The sequence below is a fragment of the Pongo abelii genome, chromosome 1 (genome assembly GCF_028885655.2).
Source record: "Pongo abelii isolate AG06213 chromosome 1, NHGRI_mPonAbe1-v2.0_pri, whole genome shotgun sequence".
NCBI lineage: Eukaryota > Metazoa > Chordata > Mammalia > Primates > Hominidae > Pongo > Pongo abelii.
The window spans coordinates 5397081-5421759 of record NC_071985.2 but is presented as its reverse complement, the minus strand read 5'-3'; the positions used below and the strand labels follow the sequence as shown (position 1 = coordinate 5421759).

At 34.0% G+C, this 24679-nt stretch overlaps 1 protein-coding gene across 8 annotated transcripts in view; it reads right to left on the bottom strand.

Moving 5' to 3' along the window:
- AKT3 (AKT serine/threonine kinase 3) overlaps nucleotides 1–24679 on the bottom strand; it is a 359588-nt gene that overhangs the window by 192076 nt on the left and 142833 nt on the right. For 5 of the 8 annotated variants that reach the window (XM_054550183.2, XM_024234045.3, XM_054550198.2 and 2 more), the window contains one exon: nucleotides 4430–4555. The exons of 1 other annotated variant lie outside the window; for it this stretch is intronic. In XM_054550183.2, coding sequence (XP_054406158.1) covers nucleotides 4430–4555 — 126 coding nt within the window. Of the gene's footprint in view, nucleotides 1–4429; nucleotides 4556–18536; nucleotides 18656–19461; nucleotides 19603–24679 lie in introns of all 8 variants that reach the window. 2 more of the 8 variants (XM_054550217.2, XM_054550221.2) reach the window with 1 other exon arrangement.

The window sequence follows — 24679 nt, the reverse complement described above, 5'->3', positions numbered from 1 at the left end:
CTTAGAAGACAGAAAATTATCCAGGCAAACAGAGGACCAAAGGACATTCCAATCAAAGGGAAGAGCATAAACAAAGCCTCAGAGTGGAAAAGCAGCATAGGTTATACAGAGAATTATAAACAGTTCAGTATTGCTGATACATAATTGTAGAGCAGAAGAGAGATCTTGCAAGAGTTGAAAGTAGTGGCCAGATTGAAGAGATCTATGATGTATTAAGGAAGCTGAACTTTATCCAGTAGGCAATGATGATCCAAGGCAGGGCTTTCACAGGGGAATGGCATAGTTATGATATAATTTTAAGAAAGACCACTTTGATACCCACGTGAAGAAAGAGTATGAGTGGTACAAACTAGAAACAGGGAAGCTAGTTAAGAATCTACAGCAGATATGATGAGGCCTCATTCTGGGGTGATTATAGAAAAGGATCACAGGTTCAAGAAATATGCAGAATCAGCAGGACTAGAAATGGATTGGGAGTGGGGTAAAGATGTGAAGGAGAAAAAAAGGCATGGAAAGGAGCCATGTTTTTGATCAGGCAGAGACAGAACTCAGATACTGAGTATAAAGGAAGAAACAGACAAAATTATCTTGAGTTTAGCTTAGGACACACCCGGTCAAAAAATATCTAGGTAGAGATGTCCAGCCAATTGAACAGAGTAACCTAATGCTCAGGAGAGAGGCCTAGCCTAGAGATTTAAGTGTGGGAGTAAGCTGCATACAAGGTTGCAACTGAAACCCCAAAAGTCAACGTGTCCGCCCAAGAGAAGGTACAAAGTGTGAAGGGTCTTCAACCAGAACCCTGTTAAATACCAGAACTGTGCATTAGCCTAAGGGGTAGGGGGGAACAGGAGACAGGTATATCCCAGAACACAGTGGGAGTGGTCAAAAAGGAGATGGTGATCAACAGTATAAAATGCAGCCCAGCTATAAATCCAGGAAAAATAAGAACTGAAAGGTATCTACTAGACTTACTGACAGGGTTCATGACATGATCTCCCAAAAGATAGCACCTTAGCATTTGAGAAAACAGCAAAAGCAGGAAGGCCTTTCTTACCTTCCTCTCATCTTTCTCATCTGAGACAGGTCATAAAACTTAGCAAGAATTTTTTGACCTTCCCCTGAAATAGGTGTAAGATCCCCATATGAGAGATGCCCATCCTATACCCAGAGGGAAGGAATATCCTTATTTCTGAAGACACAGGGACAGAGAAAAGAATCTGACAAACAAGCCTTACTAAGTTCCCTTCAGTTTATTACCATTATAACCCCTTAGTCCCTATGACTATCCACCTCTTCATCATCCCTAAGCATAAAAATACACAAGTTTGGCCAGGCATGGTGGCTCATGCCTGTAATTCCAGCACTTTGAGAGGCTGAGGCAGGTGGATCACCCGAGGTCAGGAGTTTGAGACCAGCCTGGCCAACATGGTGAAACCCCATCTCTACTAAAAAAAAAAATACAAAAATTAGCCAGGCGTGGTGGTGTGTGCCTATAATCCCAGCTACTTGGGAGGCTGAGGCAGGAGAATCACTTGAACCCAGAAGGCGGAGGTTGCAGTGAGCCAAGGTCGCGCCATTGCACTCCAGCCCAGGCGACAGAGTGAGACTGTCTAAAAAAAAAAAAATTTATGTGTTCATTTGGGTCTTCAATTCCAAAGGCTGAATTGTCACATAAAAGTTTTATTACTTAAATTTGTGTGTTTTTCTCTTGTTAGTCTTCCTTTTGTTATAGGAGCCTCAGCCATGAACCTAAAATGGGAAGAAAAGATATTTGTTTTCCCCTACATTAGCAATTAAGTGGTCACTCAATAATTTATTATAAGTAGTTTCAATCAAGTGAGTAAGGGAGGAAGCTAGACTGCAGTGGGATACGAAGTGGAAACAATGAGTATAAGACTATCTTTTTGAAAAATTTAAATCAGGAGGGAAGCAACTCAAAATTTAATTAAGATTGGAAGTTCTCAAGCCCCTTACAGTTCTCATACTCTGTTTTTTTCCATATAGATAAAAAGCCTATTTTGGTAAAATTTCATTGAAACCCATATTGATTAAATATGAAGTAATATCTTTAATTATCAGAAAAATAAGGGATATATATATCCCTTTGGTAGCTACAATTTGATACATATATATATAACATTTCCCAACATACCTTAGAAATACCTTGTAAAATTATCTTTTTAAAAATGTACTAAAGGGGGCTAGGGCAAAGGGAAAAGCAATGGTGAAGTAACCCTCTCTTGCACCAACTGTTCTTTCCTTAATTCCTCATAAAGACATTCTTCATTGCCCTCTGCCTGGAATACCCTTCTTCTCGGTTTTAATTTGCTTAACTCCTACTCACTCTTCAAGGACCTGCTCAAAGTCCACCTCACAGAATCACAGAATATGAGGGACAAAGATCCACTGAATCCAAATGTTTCTAACATGCTGATGAAGAAACCAAATAAAGGTCAGGGTTTCAGAGAATAATCTGCCCAAGGTCCTATTACTTGCAGCTTGTGGCCAGGTTGGAATTTGAACTACTTCTTCAACTAGTACCCATTTCAGTAGACTCATTATTTCCTCACATAATTGTTATTTACAGAATTTAAGATTGCAGTAAGTCAAGCTTTAGTAATAATCAATTTTTAAAAATTATTTAGTGTAAGATCCATGTTACTAATACTTTTTAAAACTAAGGAGCTGACCTACAACTTACTTGTTAGTTTGAGTCAACTACCTACAGCTACTTGATTATACAAGATTACAGATGTCAAATAATATTTATTTCATGGATAAATAAGCTGACTGTCAGTCACTAAATAGGATCCTTCCCCAAGAGTGCAGCATTTATTTCAGCCTCTGCCAGTGGAAGTGTTGGAGCAGATGTTGGCAGACTGTGACATACAGTATGTCTTTAAAACTCGTTGGGGTGTGAAATTTCATAAGGTCAAAAAATGCTGCATTTTGATCAGCAGATACAAGAATTCTGTACTTTTATAAATTATTTCACAAAAACCAATAACATTTGCTAGTAAAATGGATAAACTAAAAAGCTACACTGGCTTTAGGTAGGGCATTTAGATAATGTATGCTGCTTATGTTCTAAAAGCTAATTTCTATCACTTTAAAGCAAATGTTCACCCAAAAAGTCTTTAAAATGAAAATGTGTTCTTAAGTCAATATAAAATACAACACATTATTTCAGTTGACAACAGGGTTTAAAAAACAATTTTCTATTGAAAGAAAACCATTATTATCTAATGAGCATTTTGGTAGGAAAAAAGATGTTTTCCTTAACTAACACACATACTTCATAGTGATTTCATTTAAAAAATATCTATATAAGAATCCACTAATATAAACAGAGAAAGCCTTTTTTATAAGTTAGTATCCATATCGTTCAAATGACTTCACAAATCTTTTAAACCTTTGGTTTATTGTTTTATCTTTTTCTTAAAAAAAAAAAAAAATACAGTAGCCATTCTAACCCACTAACAAGGGCTAACCTGAATTAAACAATAGGAGTAAAAAAAGATCACGGCTTTTATAATGGTAAAATGAAATTTATAACATTCAAAGACTTATTTTCTTGAATTTTTTGTTATATTATTGCATTTTTTAGCTTCAAATTTCCCTTATATCTTTTTTTCCCAAATATGGCTAATAGATAACATATAATCAAAATCAAAATTAAGGATATTGTCTCGTTAAAGATTTTAGCTTAATAATACAGACTAGCTAGATCTTAGACAAGTTTATTTAACTTAGCGTAATTTAAAACACTTTACTTCCGAATTAACACAAAGATTCTCTAATTGATTAATCAATATATTTGAAAAGTTGGAAGAGCCTGGTAATAACATAACAATAATAATCATTGTCATTATCATCATTGTCATCTTTCAGTTTATTTTGTCCTATGTTCATGCAAATACAAAATTTCTAAGTAAGTTTTAAACATTTTTGTTAGATATTTGCAAGGAAGAAAAATTTAACTACAAACATAAAACTTCCCCAGAAGACGATTTCTAATATAAATCACCTGTTTCTCATCACACAATCAAAAGAGCTAAGATTATGACAGGAAACTGATTAAAATGCATTAAGTACCACAACATCTTATAACCATGCTAAATCGAACAACCAAGTTCAAAGGTCCTTGTTTTTATGTTATAAAGAAAAACTTGAAGTATATATTTGGGTAATTATATTTATCACATTCAAGTTCTACATAAAAATATTAAACTCTATTGCATTGTATAAGACCAAATATTATCGATAACCTCTATGCTAAGGAATCAAAATTCTATCAAAGCTGAAAATTTCTCTATTAAATATAAACCAAAACTTTTTCACAGGTTTCTCATATAGCCTAAGATATCTGACACATAAAATCATAAAAATAAATAAATACAAGGTGAATCAACAATTATAATTAACTTACTTGCCACTGAAAAGTTGTTGAGGGGATAAGGTAAATCCACATCTTGAGGTTTCTCTTTATATCCTATGAATGAGCCATCTGTCTTCAAAAGGAAGTATCTTGGCCTCCAGTTTTTTATATATTCTCCTACATGAGGAAAGCACGCATGTTAATGCTGAAAAAAATGAACAGCAGCTTTTATGCAAAAAATAAATTTTGGTACAATATATGTCCTACAACACTGGCCTCCAAAAATTTAGTTATGCAATTTTCTTTTAACTTAGCTTACAAAAGAAAATACATAAGCCTACAATTAAGAGTCAATAAAAACCCAAACATGTTTTGTTTTTAATGATTTCACACTTTGATAATTCATTTGCACAATTATTCCTTCAGAGAATCATCTGAGTACACATTTTGTTCAGTTTTTCATTTTATCAGATGGTTGTTAGAGCATATTTTCAGCTGTTTTAAAAAGCCTTGGTAAATCATCCACACAGTATCAATGAATTTCCATTAAAAACATTTATCATAAGAGGGGAAAGAAATAGATGTTTCTCTTCCACTAATTGTGTCTTTTTTTTTCCAAAAAAGAAAGAAAAAAGTCTATTTTCATTAATAAATCTTGACTATAACTTGTTTAAGCAACACTTTATTGTTCTTCATAGAAAAATAACCTTTTTGCAATGCTGTACTTAAGAAAACGAAAGAACATGGGTTAACAGGGCTTTAAACGATATGCAAACTCACACATACACAAACATAGTAACTATTAATATATGGTACAGTGTCAAGTACATAATAGTCAATAAATGTATACTTTATTAGAACTTAACATAAGGTACCACCTAGCGACCAAAATACACATTTTTAGCAACCACATTACAATTTGCCTACCTACTAAAGGACAACTTATAATTTTAAGCAACAGAGGTGCTCCATGATGCTACAAGAGCTAGAAGGCTATCTGGTATTGATTCCGTTCTCTACTGGTTATTTCTACCTGCTAATTAAATCTCAAATGCTTAGGCAAAGAATTACAAAAAAATTGAAAACAGTTCTATTTTCCCTACAAATCAGCTTCTTCTTGTGGCCCAAACTCAAACCCAACATCTGACGGTTCCCTCCTTATCACAGTTAGGTCAGTGCTGTCATCACAAGTCTCTCTGACTGAGCCCAATCAACTGAACCCTTAATATGTTATATCTCCTCTTCTGTTAACACTGTTTTTCCCCACTCCACACATTCCCCACTTCCATCCTAATGTATCTATCACCTCCAGATTAATCTTGTGTGTACCACTTTATCACTTTTCTGCTCAAAATATCCTGTGACTCCTTACTGCTTACTGTAAAGTCCAGTCTCTTACCATAAAATGTAATCCAAATCTTTTACTATAAAAGGCAATCTCGCCCCAACATGTATTTCAGATGTGGAATCATTCCTCTGAGTCAGCAATTCTTAAACTTCTTAGAACCTCTTTATACCCTTAAATATTACTTAGAGCACCAACAAATTATGTAGATTTTTATCTATGTTTACTGTATTCGAAATTGAAAATAGATTTTATAAATTTTTTACTTCATTTGAAAATAAATTTATTATATATAACATATAACAAATAACATATTTTTATTAAAAATAACTATTTTCTAAAAAAAAAAAAAGAAAAAGAAAGAAAAATGCAAAGACCAGCACTGCTTTCCATTTTTACAAATCTATTTAATGTCTGGCTTAATAGAAGACAGCTGAATTTTCTTAGCTGTTCCTGCCTTCAACATCCTGCTGCAGTATGTTGTTTTGGTTTAAATTTAGGGGGAAAAAATCTGGCTTAAACAGATATGAAGCTGAAAAAGGGAAGAATATTCAGATAGTTATGGATATCATTCTTTGATACTACACCAGAATTCAACAAGGGATAGTTTCTAAAAGGTTAGTTGCAATGTAGAACTTGAAACTTTATCAATGAACTTTCTGTACTATTATGTGAAAATCCATTGATCTATATTGGACTTTGAATGAATATTTTAACACTGTCTATAATTTTATAACATTATGCATTGGTCACACAGAAAACCCTGGCTTATCGTGCTACGCTGATCTTCCTAATGTTGACACATTTCATTATACAATCACATTTGTTATCAATACCAGTCTCATGAAAAAAGTAAACATTGGAAAGCTGACAAGCTCATGACGAGAGATCTGTTTTCCCAAATTTAATCTTTGCTTAAAAGCTCAATTTCCATCACTGATAGCATATACTGTCAGTTGTTTTCCTTGCAGCGATAATACTCTACATGCCCAAGCTGGTGCCCACCACTTAATGCTCAATCATGATTTATTAAACAAATGAATAAGTAGAGGATATGTAGATCAGTATCTTCCACATAAGTATGTAAGGGCAAAAAAGAAATTTAAAGAGAAAAGAAAAAAAAGTGATGCTCTTCACTTTATTTTACTGAAAAAATACGGCCCTAATATTAATAAGCACATGACTTAAGCCAATTTATAAAACTAGAATGCCTAATACACAATTCCCATGTTGAAAAATAAAATAATGCCTTAATTGCTCTTATTTTATTTTTCCATTTCATTTATTCCTATATAAAATTCAAAATCATTAGGTATTAATTCTCCAATTAATGACATATTTAGACTTCAAATGTTGTTGTACAGCAATAAGAGATTTATACTGGTACAAAATGCTGTAACTCTGTCAAGGTAAATCACAATAGTTTAATAATTATACCAAAGATAAAATGAATCAAATCCATTTGAAAAATAGAAAACACAGAATAACACCATTTCTTCTTATTTTAAAATAGTACTGAATACACTTATTCAAGAAATGTAAACTTAAAAGAAATCAAATTTTCAATTCTAAGCATAATTTCCCTCTACGTACATGCTCAGATGAAAAACACAAAAACATCATTATATAAATCTTGTATCTTTTTTATTAGGCAGATTTTTAAATTTTTAAAATATTTTCTGTGACCTGTAGCAGGACTTCTGGTTGCCAAAAAGCTATTTAAAAATAAATGTATTATGCATCCTTTAAACATAATACAGTATACCAAGATAGTGATATACTCACTCACATGGAAGAAAAATTTAAAAATAAGAATTTCCCTTCTTCCTTAAAAAAAGTATTATTTCTCACAAACTTTTTAAATAATTTTAAATTGATTTGGTTAATCAACAATTATACTGTGATACTAAGCCAGAAGTAGATCTCTAACTTCCAATAAAGACTCCTAAATCTATTTTCTTGTCATTTTTTATCTATAATACGAATGAACTTTCTGAGAAGATGCTTAGAATGCATTCATTATTAATTTGTTACAGAGGCTGGACCAAAAAAAAAAAAAAGACAACTTAATAGAGCTTAATTCCAGTATTATACCAGATTTCAGGTGCCTAGCTGTTCAAAAAGGAACTGAACACTTTCGTCTCTAGCTCAGAAGTTGAAGCAGTGCGAGTTCAGATAAGGCACATGTTGTCAGGTTGTTCTAAAATATGGACAGAAAGTCCTAGCTTTTATGAGGCTAAGTACCCAGAACAAAGTACCCTCCCTGCCACCAATCCTTTTAAGACAGACTGCTAGAAGTCAATCTTTTATTTTAAACACAGAATTTGCATCTAAGTTTACACATGATGCATCAAACCCAAATTGCATCGTACTTTTATGTTTATGGCCCATAGGTTTCAACTAATTTAAAACACAACCTGGTTATAATGGAAAGTCTTGTCAAAAAAGAAGCATTTATGATGTGCCAAGTATCCCAAAGAGATTGTTCAATGGACACCCACCAATATACATCCAAATAATAAATGTATCGTCAAGATAAACCTTCAGCAAGCACTGCAGTCACAACTGGTTAAGACTTCCAACCCAACCTCTTCCACTTTATATATATATATAATCTTCATGGGTGCTTCCACTTCTTTCTCACATTCTTTGGCTGGAAGCTATATCTATGTTAAAGTATGCTGTTATCAATACCAAAACAAATACATTTCCCAACAAGGATTCTGGTATACTGGCTTCCGGTAGTGAGGTGAATGGTGGACCCTCGAATGATGTATACACCCTAATCCCAGGAACCTGCGAATATTACCTTATGGTAAAAAAGAATGACTATTACCTTGTATGGCAACACATGTGATTAACAATTAAGGATTCTGAGAAGAGGGACTTTTCCCCTGGAGAATTATCTGGGTAAGCCCTAAATCCAATTACAAATGTCCTTTTAAGAGTAAACTGAACACACAGAGAAAAGGAAGGGGGAACATGGCCACAGAAGCAAAGATTGGAACTATGGGCCAAAAGCCAAGGAGCACCTAGAGCCACCAGAAGCAAGAAGAGACAACAAGTGGGTTCTCCCCTGGAGCCTTCTCAGGGAGTGTGAATCTGCTGACACCTTGATTTCTAACTTCTGGCCTCCAGAATTGTGGCAGAATAAATTTCTGTTGTTTTATGCCACCCACTTTTTATTAATTTGTGACAGCAGTCCTAGGAAATCCAGCTCCTGAACACTATGACCAATGGCTTGCTAACGGAGCCAAAAACTACTACTTACTCATTGAGTTCTTGGCATAGGACATGTACAGATTCAGTTAGTACCTTCTGAATGCAAAGAGGAAAATCCACATCACTACTGTAAATGGTAGAGAATCCTATTTGTGAATTATGAGGGTGGAAAAAACTGCTAGAATTCATGGTTTTACTTAGTCCTAATAACTTCAGATTCTGGACCTTTGCCACCTTTCTTACCTCACTTAATAACATTCCCTGTAGTTAAAACAAACGATCTCAATGGTTTTGAGTAAATTTTGGCCATAGAAAACATCCTGAATTTCCACAGCTGAGTAAAAATACTGCATTATTTTGGACCTCAGGCTTAGTCTTTTTTTTTTTTTTGAGACACAGTCTTGCTCTGTCGCCAGGCTAGAGTGCAGTGGTGCAATCTTGGCTCACTGCAACCTCTGCCTCCCAGGTTCAAGCGATTCTCCTGCCTCAGCCTCCCGAGTAGCTGGGATTACAGGTGCACACCACCACACCCACCCATTTTTTGTATTTTTAGTAGAGACGGGGTTTCACCATGTTGGCCAGGATGGTCTCGATCCCTTGACCTCATGATCCACCTGCCTTGGCATCCCAAAGTGGTGGGATTACAGGCGTGAGCTACCACGCCCGGCCAGGCTTAGTCTTTAATAACAACCTGAGATGGGACCTGGTATGAGTTTAGACTCATGCTCACTTTCCACCTAAAAGATCCGGATAGGATATTCAAATAAATCATCTTTATCACAGATTATATACTCTCAAACCAGAGCTCACCAAAAAGTTGACAGTGTTCACTTCCTACCATTCACCTGATAACAACAAACTGTATTTTTACTTAATAATCTTCAACCTAAATTAGTCCATATATAAAGATTTTATTTCATTATTCATCAACACTCTACTGAGAATCACATTTTGATTTTTTAAAAGCTTAAGTCATAAGTGTAAAAGCTGAAGTCGTAAGTGCCAAAGCAGAAGCTAGAAGTGTACGTCTCTGGACTAAACAGTGATTGATTAAAATGTGCAAACAGTCTTTCATCTAGAATAACTAAGGAATATGTAGATTTGTTCAGACATGCAAATGGAAAAGACCTTCAGAAATAATTCAGCCTTGTGACCTCACAAACAGATCATGTTGATGAATATCTGATCCTTTTTAAGGCTACATCGTGTTCCAGAACCTAGTTCTAATCCTAACTTCATGAAAGGTAGAAAGATGTGAGGTGAGCTGGGTACTGGTTGAGAATACTGCAGAAATACTCATCTCTACCTTCAACTGTCACGGACTATGCTAAAAACACAATCGGGCAGATTCACTGAGATGTAATTCAACAAATATAGATACAATCCAATTGAAAAGAAATCTATAAAACCATAGCACTGTTTTTCACAAATCCCATAAAATTCATTTGAAATTCATTTAGTTCATTTAGAATTCAATTAGAAACAACACAATCACCATTTTAAAAATATGCTTCTTACCTAAGATAAAATGCAAAAAAAAAAAAAAAGACCCTAATTATCAAGAGTTGCATAACAAACAAAAATTCTAATTTTCTGATACAGGTGCTAGCTTTTTAAGATACCAATGCTCACTCAAACTTGTTGTAACATAGGCTTCAAAGCTAATCACTGCATAAGGAAGATGGTGGGAGCATCCTCACAAGTATGTCAGGAATAGATGTTACTGTTTCATCATAAAGCTGAAACAAGTATAAGCTTAGCTTTCCTCAGAATGCTGTATTTTAAATATTTAATTTTCATGTTTAATCACAAGCAAAGTCACAAAGTTTTTACCATGTATGATTATTTGTCCTTATACATCTCTGAGGAAAAAAATGTATAGATTACATCTATACTTAATGCATGTGTTAATGAAAAAATAGCCTCTTTCACAATCTTCATTATTTACAGAGGGAGAGAGCCATAGAATTTACGCAAAAAAAAAAAAAGAAGCTGGCCATACTGTCAATGTGAAAAGCATGTGGTCACATTTTCAGAACAAAAGAAATTTTAATGTAAACAAATGCTATGTTGTGTAACAAAAGGTACAACAAATTGTTGTGATCAATATGAGGTCAACAAACTTCTCAAATTAGCCTTCAGTTTCTTTCCCACTCAACCTCATCATTAAAATGCTCCAGGTAGAACAATGTAATGGTTAAGAGCAAGGACTCTGGAGTCACACAGCTTGGGTTTGAATCCTAATCACATCATTTATTAGATGCATGAACCTAACCTCTTTACATCTCAGGGTCCTCATCTGAAAAACAGAAATCATAGTTTTTATCCACCAAAGGGTTTTTGTAAGGACATAATGTAAAAAGCCCTTAGAACATTGCCTGGCATATTTCAAGCATTTGATTTGGTTGCTATCAAGTGATACTAATACTAATACCACTTATGATAATATAATTTATAATCCAACTACAAACCACACATTAAATTTTCTACTAATCAGTATTGCACTTATTCAGAAGTATTTACATAAATGAGGTAACAATTAATTTTTTTAAGTCTCTTTGGCTAGTGTCAGGTATATAAAACATGTATCTTATGTAAAGAAATGAAGAGGTTATCCAACATCTAAACACAGTATTAATTTGATTAATACTTTTACTTCTTTTGGATATCAGAGGGGTAAACTAGTCTTCCAAAGAAAAGAGCAAAAGTCAGATTCTTCTGAATTTTTATAAATGATACACACAAATGTACAGTGCCATAAAAATACAAACATTTTATGAATTTTCAAAGAGCAGCTTTAAACCAAAAAAAAAGGCAGTTTTCAGTAAAAATAAATATACATGCTTTAAAAAACTATCTTTGGCAATACTCCTTAAATAGAAGTCTTCATGAGCCAATTTTTACCTGAGACAAAAACCAGATATAATGTTAATTTCAGCATAAAATCTATTTAATTTCATAATTCACAATGTAGTAAATATTTAGTTGCCTGTTGACAGACACCAAATTTTCACATATGAACTACCTAGAGAAGAATATGGCAAAATCTTTTCTACTAATGGATTTCATAAATAAATATTAGCACAAAAAATACTGTATAGTCCATAATTATGTGATACATCTTAAGTATCAGTAATCAATTATAGTTACTGAAGAAATGCATGACGATAAATATAATAAGACATCCGCAGTCTTTAAAATTACTGATTACAGTTTTATACAGAGGAGTACAATTAGTTCTGAGTGGAAGCCTATTCATGTCTCTTAGGGAGTCAAAGAAATGTGCTTCTCACTCAACTTATCATAACCATGTTTTATTGATGTCTTAAAAATAATTCTGGGCCAGGTGTGGTTGGCTCACTCCTGTAATCCCAGCACTTTGAGAGGCTGAGGCAGGCAGATCACTTGAGGCCCAGCCTGGCCAACATGGCAAGACCGTCTCTACTAAAAATATAAAAATTAGCCGGGCGTTGTGGCGGGCCCTAATAATCCCAGCTACTCGGGAGGCTGAGGCAAGAGAATTGCTTGAACCCGGGAAGCGGGAGGTGGCAGTGAGCTGAGATTGTGCCACTGCACTCCAATCTCAGCAACACAGCAAGACTCCGTCTCAAAAAAAAAAAAAAAAAAAAAATCCTGAAGAATTTTGTTTATATTATCTACATTGCAATAAACTAGCGTAAGTTTTCAACTGCACAGGGACAATATGAAATGTAACTTTTTAAAGTGATTTTGCATATTATAGGTACTTATTAAATATATATATTGATTAGATTTTCCAACTCCTAAAAACCTGAATTTTTAGGTTATCATTTATCTTTTATTGAGTCTTGAAACATGTTCTTTCCTTGCCCTCAGTCAACTTAAAAGTGTTAAATTCTATTCTGATGTCTATGCAATGTCTTTGACCACTTGTCATCAACCAGCTTTGGATGTGTGTTGATAGTCTGTGAAAATTGAGCAATGTCTAAGCATTATGAACTCCTGCCCAGCTCACTCATTTTAAGGTGCTGCTGCTCAAGAGCACCTAGATGAAAAAAGCCACTTGAAACATCTTTACTTAGATTTCAGAAAAATGGGCTAATAGTTATTCAATCAAAAATACTCGGTGAGTGTCAAAATATGTACAAGTACTAAGAAGGCAGCAATAAATGATACAAGCATAGTCCCAGCCCTCGTGGAGCTTTAATAAATGATACAAGCATAGTCCCAGCCCTCGTGGAGCTTTAAGTCTAGTAGGCAGCTGTGAGAGGTGGAGAAGAAAAGGGGATGAGTTGACTAATTAAAATTTTAAGTGAAAATTTCTCCCATTTCTTTAACCATTCTTAGTGATCCAGAGTGTCATACTGGTGATGGCAATAGCCCCTATTCCTTGGCATTTCTAAATAGCATCTCATGTGGCTTCAGAAAAAGGTAGTCGATGATATTTGTTGGTTTGACGTATAACTGTGGGGAAGGGACTGGGAAGAATAACAACATAGGATTCTTCGATTTGCTGCTATGTTGATTCCAAGATGAGGCACTGTACCCATTCCTCCTTGAAGCCTCACGATAATACAAGCAAAAGCATGGCAATAGGCTTACGATGCTTTTCATCTAGAATAATAAATAACACATCTTTACATTTCAGGTTTTAAGATATTGCCCATTCTTGTCTTTCTCACTGATTTCTGCATAATACTGATTAATAAGGTCAGATTTTTAAACACCTGAATTTCTCTTTACGGTTATTTCACCCGGTAAACTCTGGGTCATAGAGATGTTTGTCTGCTCTTGGACTGGTCAATGTTGCCACTGCAGCTGGCCACATGGAAGGTGTTTACAATTTTCGTGATTTTGTGTTGTGCTTCCGAGATGGCTTAAAGGCTTTCCAGATGTACCCACATTCCTCTGCTTTGCCACATATGTTCCTTCATGATTATTTTGAAAAGTATATTATAGTCAAGAAACTCTCATTCTAATGCATAATGCATGAACTTGTCATTTTTACATTAAGTATAGTTTTCACTTGATCTTAGCCAAAAGTCCGAGAAGCAATATTGTGAAGTACAGTTTTCATATCGGCTTCCTAAAGAAAGCTGGGGTCCATGTTTTGCTTTGAAGCTGATGAGATGACGAGAAAAATACCTATGCATTGAATACCAACCACAAGATGTTAGAATGCCAACTTCTCTAAGATCTCAGTATGGCTGGTTTGTTAGTACTTTTATCTGCTTTACAATTTTCTTTTGTTTTCCAGAAAACTGCATAATTACCATCTACCCTTAAGTATCCTGGTATTTGTTTCATGATATTCGGTAAATTGATTAATCAAATCCTTGTTCTACTTGTTTTTAGGAAACATTACATTTTTAACCAAAGCGATGCTTTTAAATTATTCTCTTAAACACAATAACATCTTAATAGAGTTATAGTACCCAGTTTTACTCTAAGAGAAAAGCAAGGTGAGTGAGGAAGGCACAGGGGCATTGGGTGGAGACACAGAGAACAAAGCATCTACACAGACTAGCCAACAGAAAGCATCCTGGCAATTTAATGAAGAATAAACCGTGACTTTAGTTTACATAGCAGTAGATATGTTGTGGAGAATTACTCAATCTGTACGCAGCCTCCTGCTGGGTTAAGTGTGAGCTAAGTTATTATTTTTCTTACATTTGCGCGCTTGTAGGCTGTGAAAGCAGAGCTTTCTTTTTAAAAATCTGTTTTCTGCATTAGAGCAAAGTTTCCAGTTCCACACACCGGATTTAACACAAAGTCATTCTTGCACCATTTTCAAAAAGTATAGTCATAGAATTTTAAAGTATTATAAATATAGACCAATTTAAAAAAGATAATTTCATCAGAAACTTTAAAACTTCCTTATTGTAAATATTTCCCATTTTACCACCTTATATTATCTAAACATAATATCATACGTAGTATATACACTGCAGTAAATAACCTTAATGAATACCAAATATGGAAGCAGTGAGTCCATAATGCAAGAAACTACCACAGAGGTGAGCAATAACCATTAATTCAATGACTAAATAAACCTACCACCATTTGAAACAAAGACTATACTCCTGTCAGAAAAGCTCTCTCAAACAGAGAAGTCTCTCTATAACACAACCTCGTATGGTTCAATCCACTTTTCTGTTAGAACATGCCTGATGGATATGACAAATAACAATAATGGTGCCTCACTACAGCAGTAATTGGGAGTTTGCAGAGAAGGCAGGCTGTAGTGCTTGCTCATCAGGAGGTGGCCTGTGCCATCTGAAAAAACTCTCAGGTGGTTCAACCCACCCATCCCACTCCTATACTAACATCAATGCTCTACAGAATAAAAACTAATAGGACTTTATTAGACTCTTACCAATCAGTTTTTCCTCTAATAAAAATCTGTAGTATGGACCCTAAAATGGCACTGCATCAAACCGAGAGCTCCACTATTCTGAGGATGAATCCATGCCCTTCATAACTCCTCTCTTCCCTGCTTTGTTTTCCTTAGACAATGTACTGATTGAGACTTGTACCACAGCATGTTAAGTGGTGAAAGGAAGAAGAGGTAAGAACAAGGAAGAAAAGGAAACATGAATGTCCTCAGCCAGGCACTGTGCTCAGGCTTCACTTACAGAGCCCTCTTCACAGCAACACTGAGACTGGTGCTGCAGTATTCTCACTTTTCACAGAGAGCCATGCTGAGGCTCTGAGACACTGGGACAAGCTAGTAAAGGACAGAGTTAAGATTCAAAGAGTGGTTGGGAGAGCACACTCTCAAGCTGGACTGCCTGGGTTCAAATGCCAGTTCTGTCACTCACTAGCTGTGTGAGAGACAGTGAATGCTGTTTAATCTCTCTGGGTCTCAGCTTCCTCTTCTGGAAAATGGGGACAATAATAATGGAGAAATAAATTAAAGTTTGTAAAGCATGTAGAACAACATCTAGCTCACAGCAAGCATTATGTAAGCATTTGTTAACTGAATAAAACATCTCAGAGTAAGGCTAAGGAAACCAATCAAAGGAGATTTAGTGAGTACCTAATATGTACAATATGTTAGACTACACAAAAGTAACTAGAGTGCTTAAAATAAAATGGAATTTATTTAATTTGTCTAGACTATCACTATTGCACATTAGCTGAGCAAAGGAGGTATTGATTTTTTGTGGATAAAATTTATATTTTTGTTATTCACTTTGCTTATGTCCTGTCTTCATCCCTCATTATTACTAAGAATAATGAACTGAGTGTCGCTTATGTTTAACTCATTGAAATCTCTAGTGAAAAACTGACAATACCAACTGTCACAGAAATCATCTTTCTTAACTCAATAACAAGCAACTATAGGGCAAAAAAATCAAAAGCGTTCCACTGAATTTACTACTAAACATTGCAATGTTTCTTTCAAATTATAAGAAAGTTACTCCATACAAAAAGAAAAAAGGACACACCTCATTACTCTGGTTTTAAATTTTAGATTCAGAAGGTACATGTGCAGATCTGTTACATGGATATACAGCATGATGCTGAACACCTCATTATTTTGACATCAGGCCTTCCCCACTCTTCCTTTCTTATTACAAAAATTAATCATCATTTAATCCCCAGTATTCTGAATTCAAAGAAGTGTTAAGCCATACATCAATATTAGGTCTTTACCTCTACTTTAAAAATGTATGCTTTTATAAGTGCACAGGAATAACAGTATATTTCAACTTCTAGTATATTTATATATAGCCATTGCATATACAGCAAAGTAAATTACTCTTGATTCATATTATATTTGAAAGATGTGATTATGCTTAAGTTTTTAAAACTGAAGGGAATCTATGCTTCCATTTTAATGAATACTGCTCTATATTCAAAAGTGTGGCTTCGAATAATTTTGAATACTAGAATATCTGCTATCAAAGACACAAAAAGTAAAACGCACCCGCCAAGTAAAATCATCTTAACTTTTCCAGGTAATTTTCTTATACTCTCTATGAACCCATCTAATTTGACAATTTATGGCCAGTCATGTTAACATTTTCTTAGAATAGAACTGAATATGTTTAAATAACATCGTCGAATTGAAGGGCACAGATATATCTAACATTTTAAAAGAACACAACAAATCAAAGAAATGCAACCACAAATCAAACACTATTCAATTACTCAAATAAATAGAGTACTCCCCAAAGAAAGCTTATAGATAATATAAATAGAAAAGCTGCTTCTCAATGTTAAAAATGAATTTACTTACCTTGGCCCTCTGAGGGCAGTATTACCTAACACATAGAAATTTCAGAAAACAATCTTTACCTATCATTCTAATAAAAACAAATTTTTTAAAATGAAATGGGCATATTTGCTCATTATACATACATATTTCTTTCTTCATCATTATCTGCACCTCAATAAGCATAATAATGCTGTTTTCAAATGTTTCCAGCGACTTTGAAAGGAAAGATTTTCTTAAAACCAAGGCATCAGGAAGGAAAATGCATGGAATCATCAGTATCATTGAAGTCATCCAAAATACAATAAAACAAAAAAGTATATAAGAATTTTACATTGCATAAATAGTCTAAGTTCCTATTTTGCTCTCTGTAGAATAATTTGTTTTTAAAAACTGCAGGACATCAAAATATACAATCTTTCAGTAAAGACAAAGTAATTTGAGGAGGATAACAATTCAGTTCCAAAGTGTCTTCTTAAAAGCAGCCAATACCAATACACTCATTTGTTAGAAATCACTCATTTATTAATGAAATATAATGCAAATGACAAATTGGCAATGTGGAGTTGAAGCACCCACTGAGTTTTCATAACTGATTCTTACACTAAGAATCTTTACGTAGCATAAGGATTATCCATTCTAGAAACTAAGTCAATCAACGTACACTGGGTGTTTTATTCCTTTTGCTATTTCACAGAAAGGAAAAGTTTTCTAGCATTCACTTATCAAAGTTTTTTTTTTATATACAAAACACTGAGTAACTAACCCTATATAATCCAGTGGCATGATAGACCTTTAATTTAAGAATATAAAAAGTGCTAATCTTTATGTCAGAGTTTTACATATAAGTTAATTAGTAACTATCCAACTTTCCAGGTCCCACCACTTCTCCCACATAGAAAAAAAAAAACAAAACCTAGCATTAACAGAAAAAAAAAAAAAGAGCTTCTATTGAAGGAAGATAAAAATTATTACAAGCAGGTAAACAGCAAATTTACTTTCACACAGCAAGATCTCAGGTGGATGACACTGATTGCCATTTAGCAAAAATGTGTTTTATTTAGGTTTTGTATTTACTTTTTCAAAAAAGTCCTTGCTTCTATAATTCAAAGTATAGTAGTTCTCCACTCAGGAACTATGCCATTATTTAGCATAACTTTGAGTAAATTAGATTTTTTAAATTTGAACTACTAAACAGTTTTGTTCTTTTTAAAGTATATAATATCATGGATATTTTAAGATCAAAAAATTTTAAATTATATTTAAAATCCTTCTTTACTAAAACAGAAGGTAAAAGGAACTAGCTTAACAGTTGAACATACTACAAATTCAGGGAAGGGAAAGAAGGTCATTTGATAAAATTCTTTTCTATAATAAATATATATACTTACGTTTAAATATCTCTTCAAAAAGATGCCAGGAAACAACAACTGCTGTTCTATGCGTTCTTGCTTAGAAGTATAAAATTATGAACTTTGATGCTGTGTTCCAGTCTCAAGCAAATAAGTGACTTGCTTGGCCAAAAAAAATAGACAAACTTCACGATTTATGCTTTTCCTGCCTTTGTATCTTAATCATCTTCTGTTCTAAAAAGTGCTACCACGTTTACCCACATCTTTAATCAGATTTTTTTGAACTAAAACACATTAAAAAATTTAAGCCAAAACATTTAGCAAGATGCCTTAAAGAATATGTCAGACAGTGAAATACTCTGTTTCCAACATACTGGCCAATATTTTTAAAAATTACTATTCATGCAGTATTTTGATAAGGCACAATTGAAATATACATTAAAGCTAGAAGTTTCTGAAGTTTTCTGAATTATCCTGAAAATATATCAAGTATGGTTTCATTTACTTGTGAAAATGTCCTCACAGTTTCATCCTCATTTGTGATATATTTCATAGGCTATGGATATTTCCACATCTTTGGTACTATAACTTGTTTTTTATAAAAAACAACAAAAATTATTTGTTTATAAATTTAGACTGTAACACTTAACTATCTGTCTAGAAATACTGGCATCCATCACCATGTGCCATTAAACATTAAAATATCCTTATATGAAGCTACTAGCACTCCATTCAAAAGTGAGGGTTATTTTTCTAGTGTAACCAATTTATTCTTTTAAACCAAAATAGAAGTTCTTACTCACTATACCCCGTCCTATGAAAGACTCTTAAATACTAAATTAGGTGGCTCTCCCAGGTACAACATCCCTTGACTCATCATCCAAAATTATTCAGTAATATTTACTAGCGTGGAATGCCGGACGAAAACAATTTGAAAAGAAAAATGTAAAGAACCACCACCTACATCTGTATGGGAATTAATCACACTCTTGAGTTTACTGACTTCCTCATGTCGACCAAGCCATATCCTCTTTACTTCTCTAAGAAAACACTTCTGCTTATCTCAGCACTTTCATCCCTATGTGAGCTTGATTAGTTTCTTCATCTGCAAAATAAAGAGTTGTGACAATCAAATAATGCTTTAAACCTCCAGGAGGAGAAGAAATATTATTTTTAGCTATGTGTTCCAAAGTCTCATTTTAAAGATAATAACCCAAATACTGCTTATGTATTGGCCGTAGCAGAGAAAAGTTCAGCTCCAAAATAAGTTGAGGTTACTTTTTTAAGTATGAAAAATAATTTTGTATAACAAAATGTGAAATCAGCTGGCCAGGCACAGTGGCTCACGCCTGTAATCCCAGCACTTTGGAAGGCCAAGGCGGGTGGTTCACAAGGTCAGGAGTTACAGACAAGCCTCGCCAACAAAGTGAAACCCCGTCTCTACTAAAAATACAAAAATTAGCCAGGTGTGGTGGCACGTGCCTGTAGTCCCAGCTACTCGGGAGGCTGAGGCAGGAGAATCACTTGAACCCCTTGAACCCAGGAGGTGGAGGTTGCAGGGAGCTCAGACCATGCCATTGCACTCCAGCCTGGGTGATGGAGTGAGACTCCATCTCAAAAACAAACAAACAAAAGAACAAAATTTGAAATCATCATCACTAAATAACCACTAATATCATATATCCAAAATACTTTTATCCAACTGTTCTCTTTATATTTTCTTTAAATAATTTATTTCCCTCCATATTTATAAAACAATCATAAATTCCTAAATAAACATAAGGTTCCAAGAAACAACCTTCTATCTGTGACCATTCTCTCAAACAGCCTCTATAGCTTGGTATTCTTATTTTATAATAGTCAGAGCATTATATAAGTACTCCAATTGTAATAGCTACAGAGCTCTAGACTTGCACACAACACCTAATAAAAATACTAACAGCTACTACTGAATTCATTCAAGACATTCTAAATATATTATCTCATTTTGTCTTCACAAGATCCTTGAATAGCAAGTATTGTTTCCTTCTTTCAAAAGATGAAGAAATTCACATTTAAATAGTTTAAGTGACTATGAGTAAATTCACTCATCTAAGTTAAGTGATATTTAAATCTGGTCTTTGTAACTTCAAAGACATTCTGCCTCTAATATTTCAATCACCTTAATATGTATACTTGCCTGTACTACTAAAATTTAGCAAATGGCTCTGAAAGAATTAGAAGTAACATATGATTAATAAAGCATAGACCCGAAAGTTTGCTTGTGTATAAAAGTTGGTACAAGCTTGCTTTTCCCAGTCACTCATTAATATCCTGGCCACTGACAAACCATACTCTCTCACTTTAATAACAAACACCTTCTACTTAAAAAATGGCATACTGCTCGCCTCCAAACTTGGTAGGGATATTAGGATTGACTATGAAACTATAAATACATGGACATAATCCTACACACAAATATGGATATATTCATGGCCACCTATATAAAAGAAATAAAGACATGAGACAAAGGAAAAGTCAAGGTGGCTGATGATTTTCTATGCCTTTTCAGCAAACACGGATTAGAGTCACTTGAGTAAAAATTGACGGTGAGAGAGAAAGTTTTTCTAGATAGAACTGACCTCTATTTCTTTATGAAAAGCAGAAAATAACAGATAACCTTCCTTTAATCCTTTCAGAAAGACATTACTCTGGACACAAAGCTCTGTCAGTACATTGGCCTTTCAACCATGCTTTAGGCAATTTCTGCTTGATAATTATGCAACAAAACCTTAAATGTTTTAGGAAGGCATGAGTTCCAAAAGTCAAAATAAGCACTTTTTAATTCTCCACACATATTTTTTTTTGAAATATAAGTCCACATTGGGTGGAAAAAAGAAAAAAGGAGAAAAGTCAGAGCTTCTCTTTTTTGTTTTCTAGTTATTCCATTCATATTGATTGGTTCTGAAATGTTACAAAAATTTTTGGTGTTCTAGAAAATAAGTAATATGGAAAAATTTTACCTAGGGTCACTGTTTCAATTATTTAAGGTGAAAGTAATAAACCAGACATTTAAGTAAACATACTCACTTCCATCTAAATATAAATGTTATCACAGCATTTGAAAACATTCCAGATATATCAAATCTCTAACACCTAATGACAAGAATATACCAGAAGGAAATATACGACCAACTCATTAATGCTTGATAAAAATGCATGCTTGTCATTTATAGAATCCATGACAACCACAAGAAAAAGAGTACATACTCATCAAAAAGGCCAGGTTACTATATAACTTTGTTTCACAACTAAGGACATTTAAGTTCAAAGTATTATGGAATTACTTACAAAATAAACTGCGTACTTCTCTACCTCACCCCTAGTGGTAGGCTATAAAACAAATCGATTCAGTTTAAAATAGTTTATGTGCTGACTAGTGTTAAAACCTTCATGTATGCATTAAGATCATACCAAATCACCTGACTGATTCCTTAATCAAAAGCTCTTCTTGTCAGTTAGCAGTACACACCTAACATTAGCCAAACAGGTTATCTACCATCAACACGGAGCAATAAGAAAGTTTGTATTGCCATTTAAAGAAGTTGCTTTCTAAAACTAGACATGAATAAGGGAGAGAAGAGGAAGTATTAAACCCCTAAACTAATTAACGAAATAAGGGAGGGGGGATGCAGGAAAACAATGATAATTAGTATGTACCCTTGGTTAACCAAATCCACACATACATTCATTCTGTATATGCACAAACATCAGCAGCATCATAAACCGTCTCAAGTTCTAGCCATTATTCAGTTCGACATCTGCACATGTTTATGCGTCTCTCCAAACAACCTCTTGAACACCCTGCTGGAGCTGTCATTTTTTTCTTCTCCCTATCTGGCAGATGGCAAGTCAACAATCGGCATCAACAGCAGCCGAATATCTCCCCCTCCATCCTACCCCCCTAAACAGACACAATAATAACTTCTTTGTGCTTCCCTACAATGCAGCTGCTTAAACCATTTCGCTACAAGGCTGCTTTGCCTTAATAAAAAAAAAAAAAAAAAAAAAAAAAATTCCCTTCTGTCAAGTCTAAAAAGCAGCATAATGTTAAGCAAGCTAAAGCCACAGCACAGCTGCAAACGGGCAGACACATTGACAGCTCCTCCCTTAACAAAGCCCTGTGAATTGAAGGGGGTTCATCTGAGGCTCACACAGTAATTAGTATAAAAAAGTCCGACAGCCTCTATTATGCTAAGGGAAAAAAAAACTGGACAGAACTGGGCTGCTGTTTTGCGTCAAGAGTTCTGCTGCAGAGTAGATAAATCATGTTGGGTTTTTTCCTCTCTTTTTAAAGACAGTAATAAGGAGGATGAGAGAAGCTAATTTGAAAACTTGGACACAGTAATTGTACCATATGGTGAGCATTTATCCTTTCTGAAATGCACGCTAACAGTCACTTACATGCACACTGCTTTGTTTTACAGTTGTTATTCTCTCTACCATATTCATAAAATGGATTTGAATATCTGATACTCAAGAGAAGTTGTGTGTAATTAGCAACAGAACTGCCTAGGTTTAATTTATTGGCCTTGCACTGCAATCTAGTAAAATGCAAAACAAAATTAAACAATGTGTCCACTTTGTAAAAATATTTTTTCTTTAACATAACAAAAAACTAATGAATACAGGTTCATTGGAGTGTTTCTAAGTTAAGGTACAGTATATTTTGAAAATTCCAACAGAATAAACTACAGCTGTTGATAAGATTTCTGATATGTCACCATAAGAATAATTTTTCAGAAAGATCACCTGGTTTAATTTTGTATTTCACTGAAGCAGATGTAACTCTTCCTCACACACATCAGTAAACCTAGATACAAGAGAATTTCCTTGCATATGTCCTAAAAATTTTAGGAAAAGAAATTCTGTCATTTATTAAATAGTTATTAAGTACTATGTGCCAAGCACCTAGCTGGCATGGGGAGGAGAATATAGAAAAGCTTTCACGTTTTTTTAAAATCTAAACATAAATTGACTTTATTTTGTCTACTTCAAAATTCTATAAAAATCTGTCTACTATTTGAAGAAAGACTTTAATAACACTAGTAGTACACTGGTTATCATGGCACAATATATATCAAAATATATAGGGAACAAGATTAGTTTAATCAGAAGTAAATTCACTGTAATGACATCTGTGTGCCCCTTTTAGGTAAAATATTCTGTGTTTACTCAATATAAACTATGTTCTAAAACTGACATACTCAACTGAACTCATATGAATCCTTTAAATTTCAAGTGGAGTAAAATCACTGGTTTGAATTTCTACAGCATCCATTTGACCACAAGTATCCTTCTGATCAATATTTTGGGGACATGAAAAAGCAGAATATTTTAAGGTATTGTTAGTTCAAGACAGAACTAAGAGTCCCTACTAAAGCTTGAAGTAATCTGTCTTTAGAAGAAAGACTGTGACTCTACCCAGGAAATTGGGCGTAATTAAATTAAGAAGGAATGGCTTCATCCAAAAAGTACCACTAATAATTTTCTATAATAAATCTCCATTTTGGCTTAACAGAAATAAACTTTGTCACCCACTACTAGTATAGTGGCTTCCCTTTATGCTACTGGTATTGGGCCATATGACCAATTTACACCTTGGATAAAAATATTCACTTTTGTATACTGCTTTACAGTTTACTAAATATTTTTAAATATTAACATGGGTCTTAAAAGTTCATTATACTGGGCTGACTTTGGTTTTGACATAGACAGATGTTTTGATTGAGAAATATGTGACCAACAACAGAAGTCTGATTCTGTATACTTTCAAACTGGGTGAATCCTACTGTATTAACAATGTCATGATACTATCTGGTGTTAAACAAAAAATGGGATCATTCTCTACAAAGTGGGGGGAGATCATTCTTTTTCTAAAAATTTGCAGAAAAACATTACATAATAACTCTTCTTGTTAAATAAATGAGGGAAAGAAAAAAGTATTTTTAGAAGAGAAAATTTTCATTATTTTGAAAACAGGTTCAAAGGTGTTACCAAATGACTTATCTTTTTATCACATATGAATAAAAAGCCATTCTTAGTGGAGAAAAAAAAAATTGTTTCCATTTAGGAAAATCAAGTTGAGGGATATGTCTGTAAGCTGAATACTCCATTTAGTGATAATACTTAGGGTAAATGGG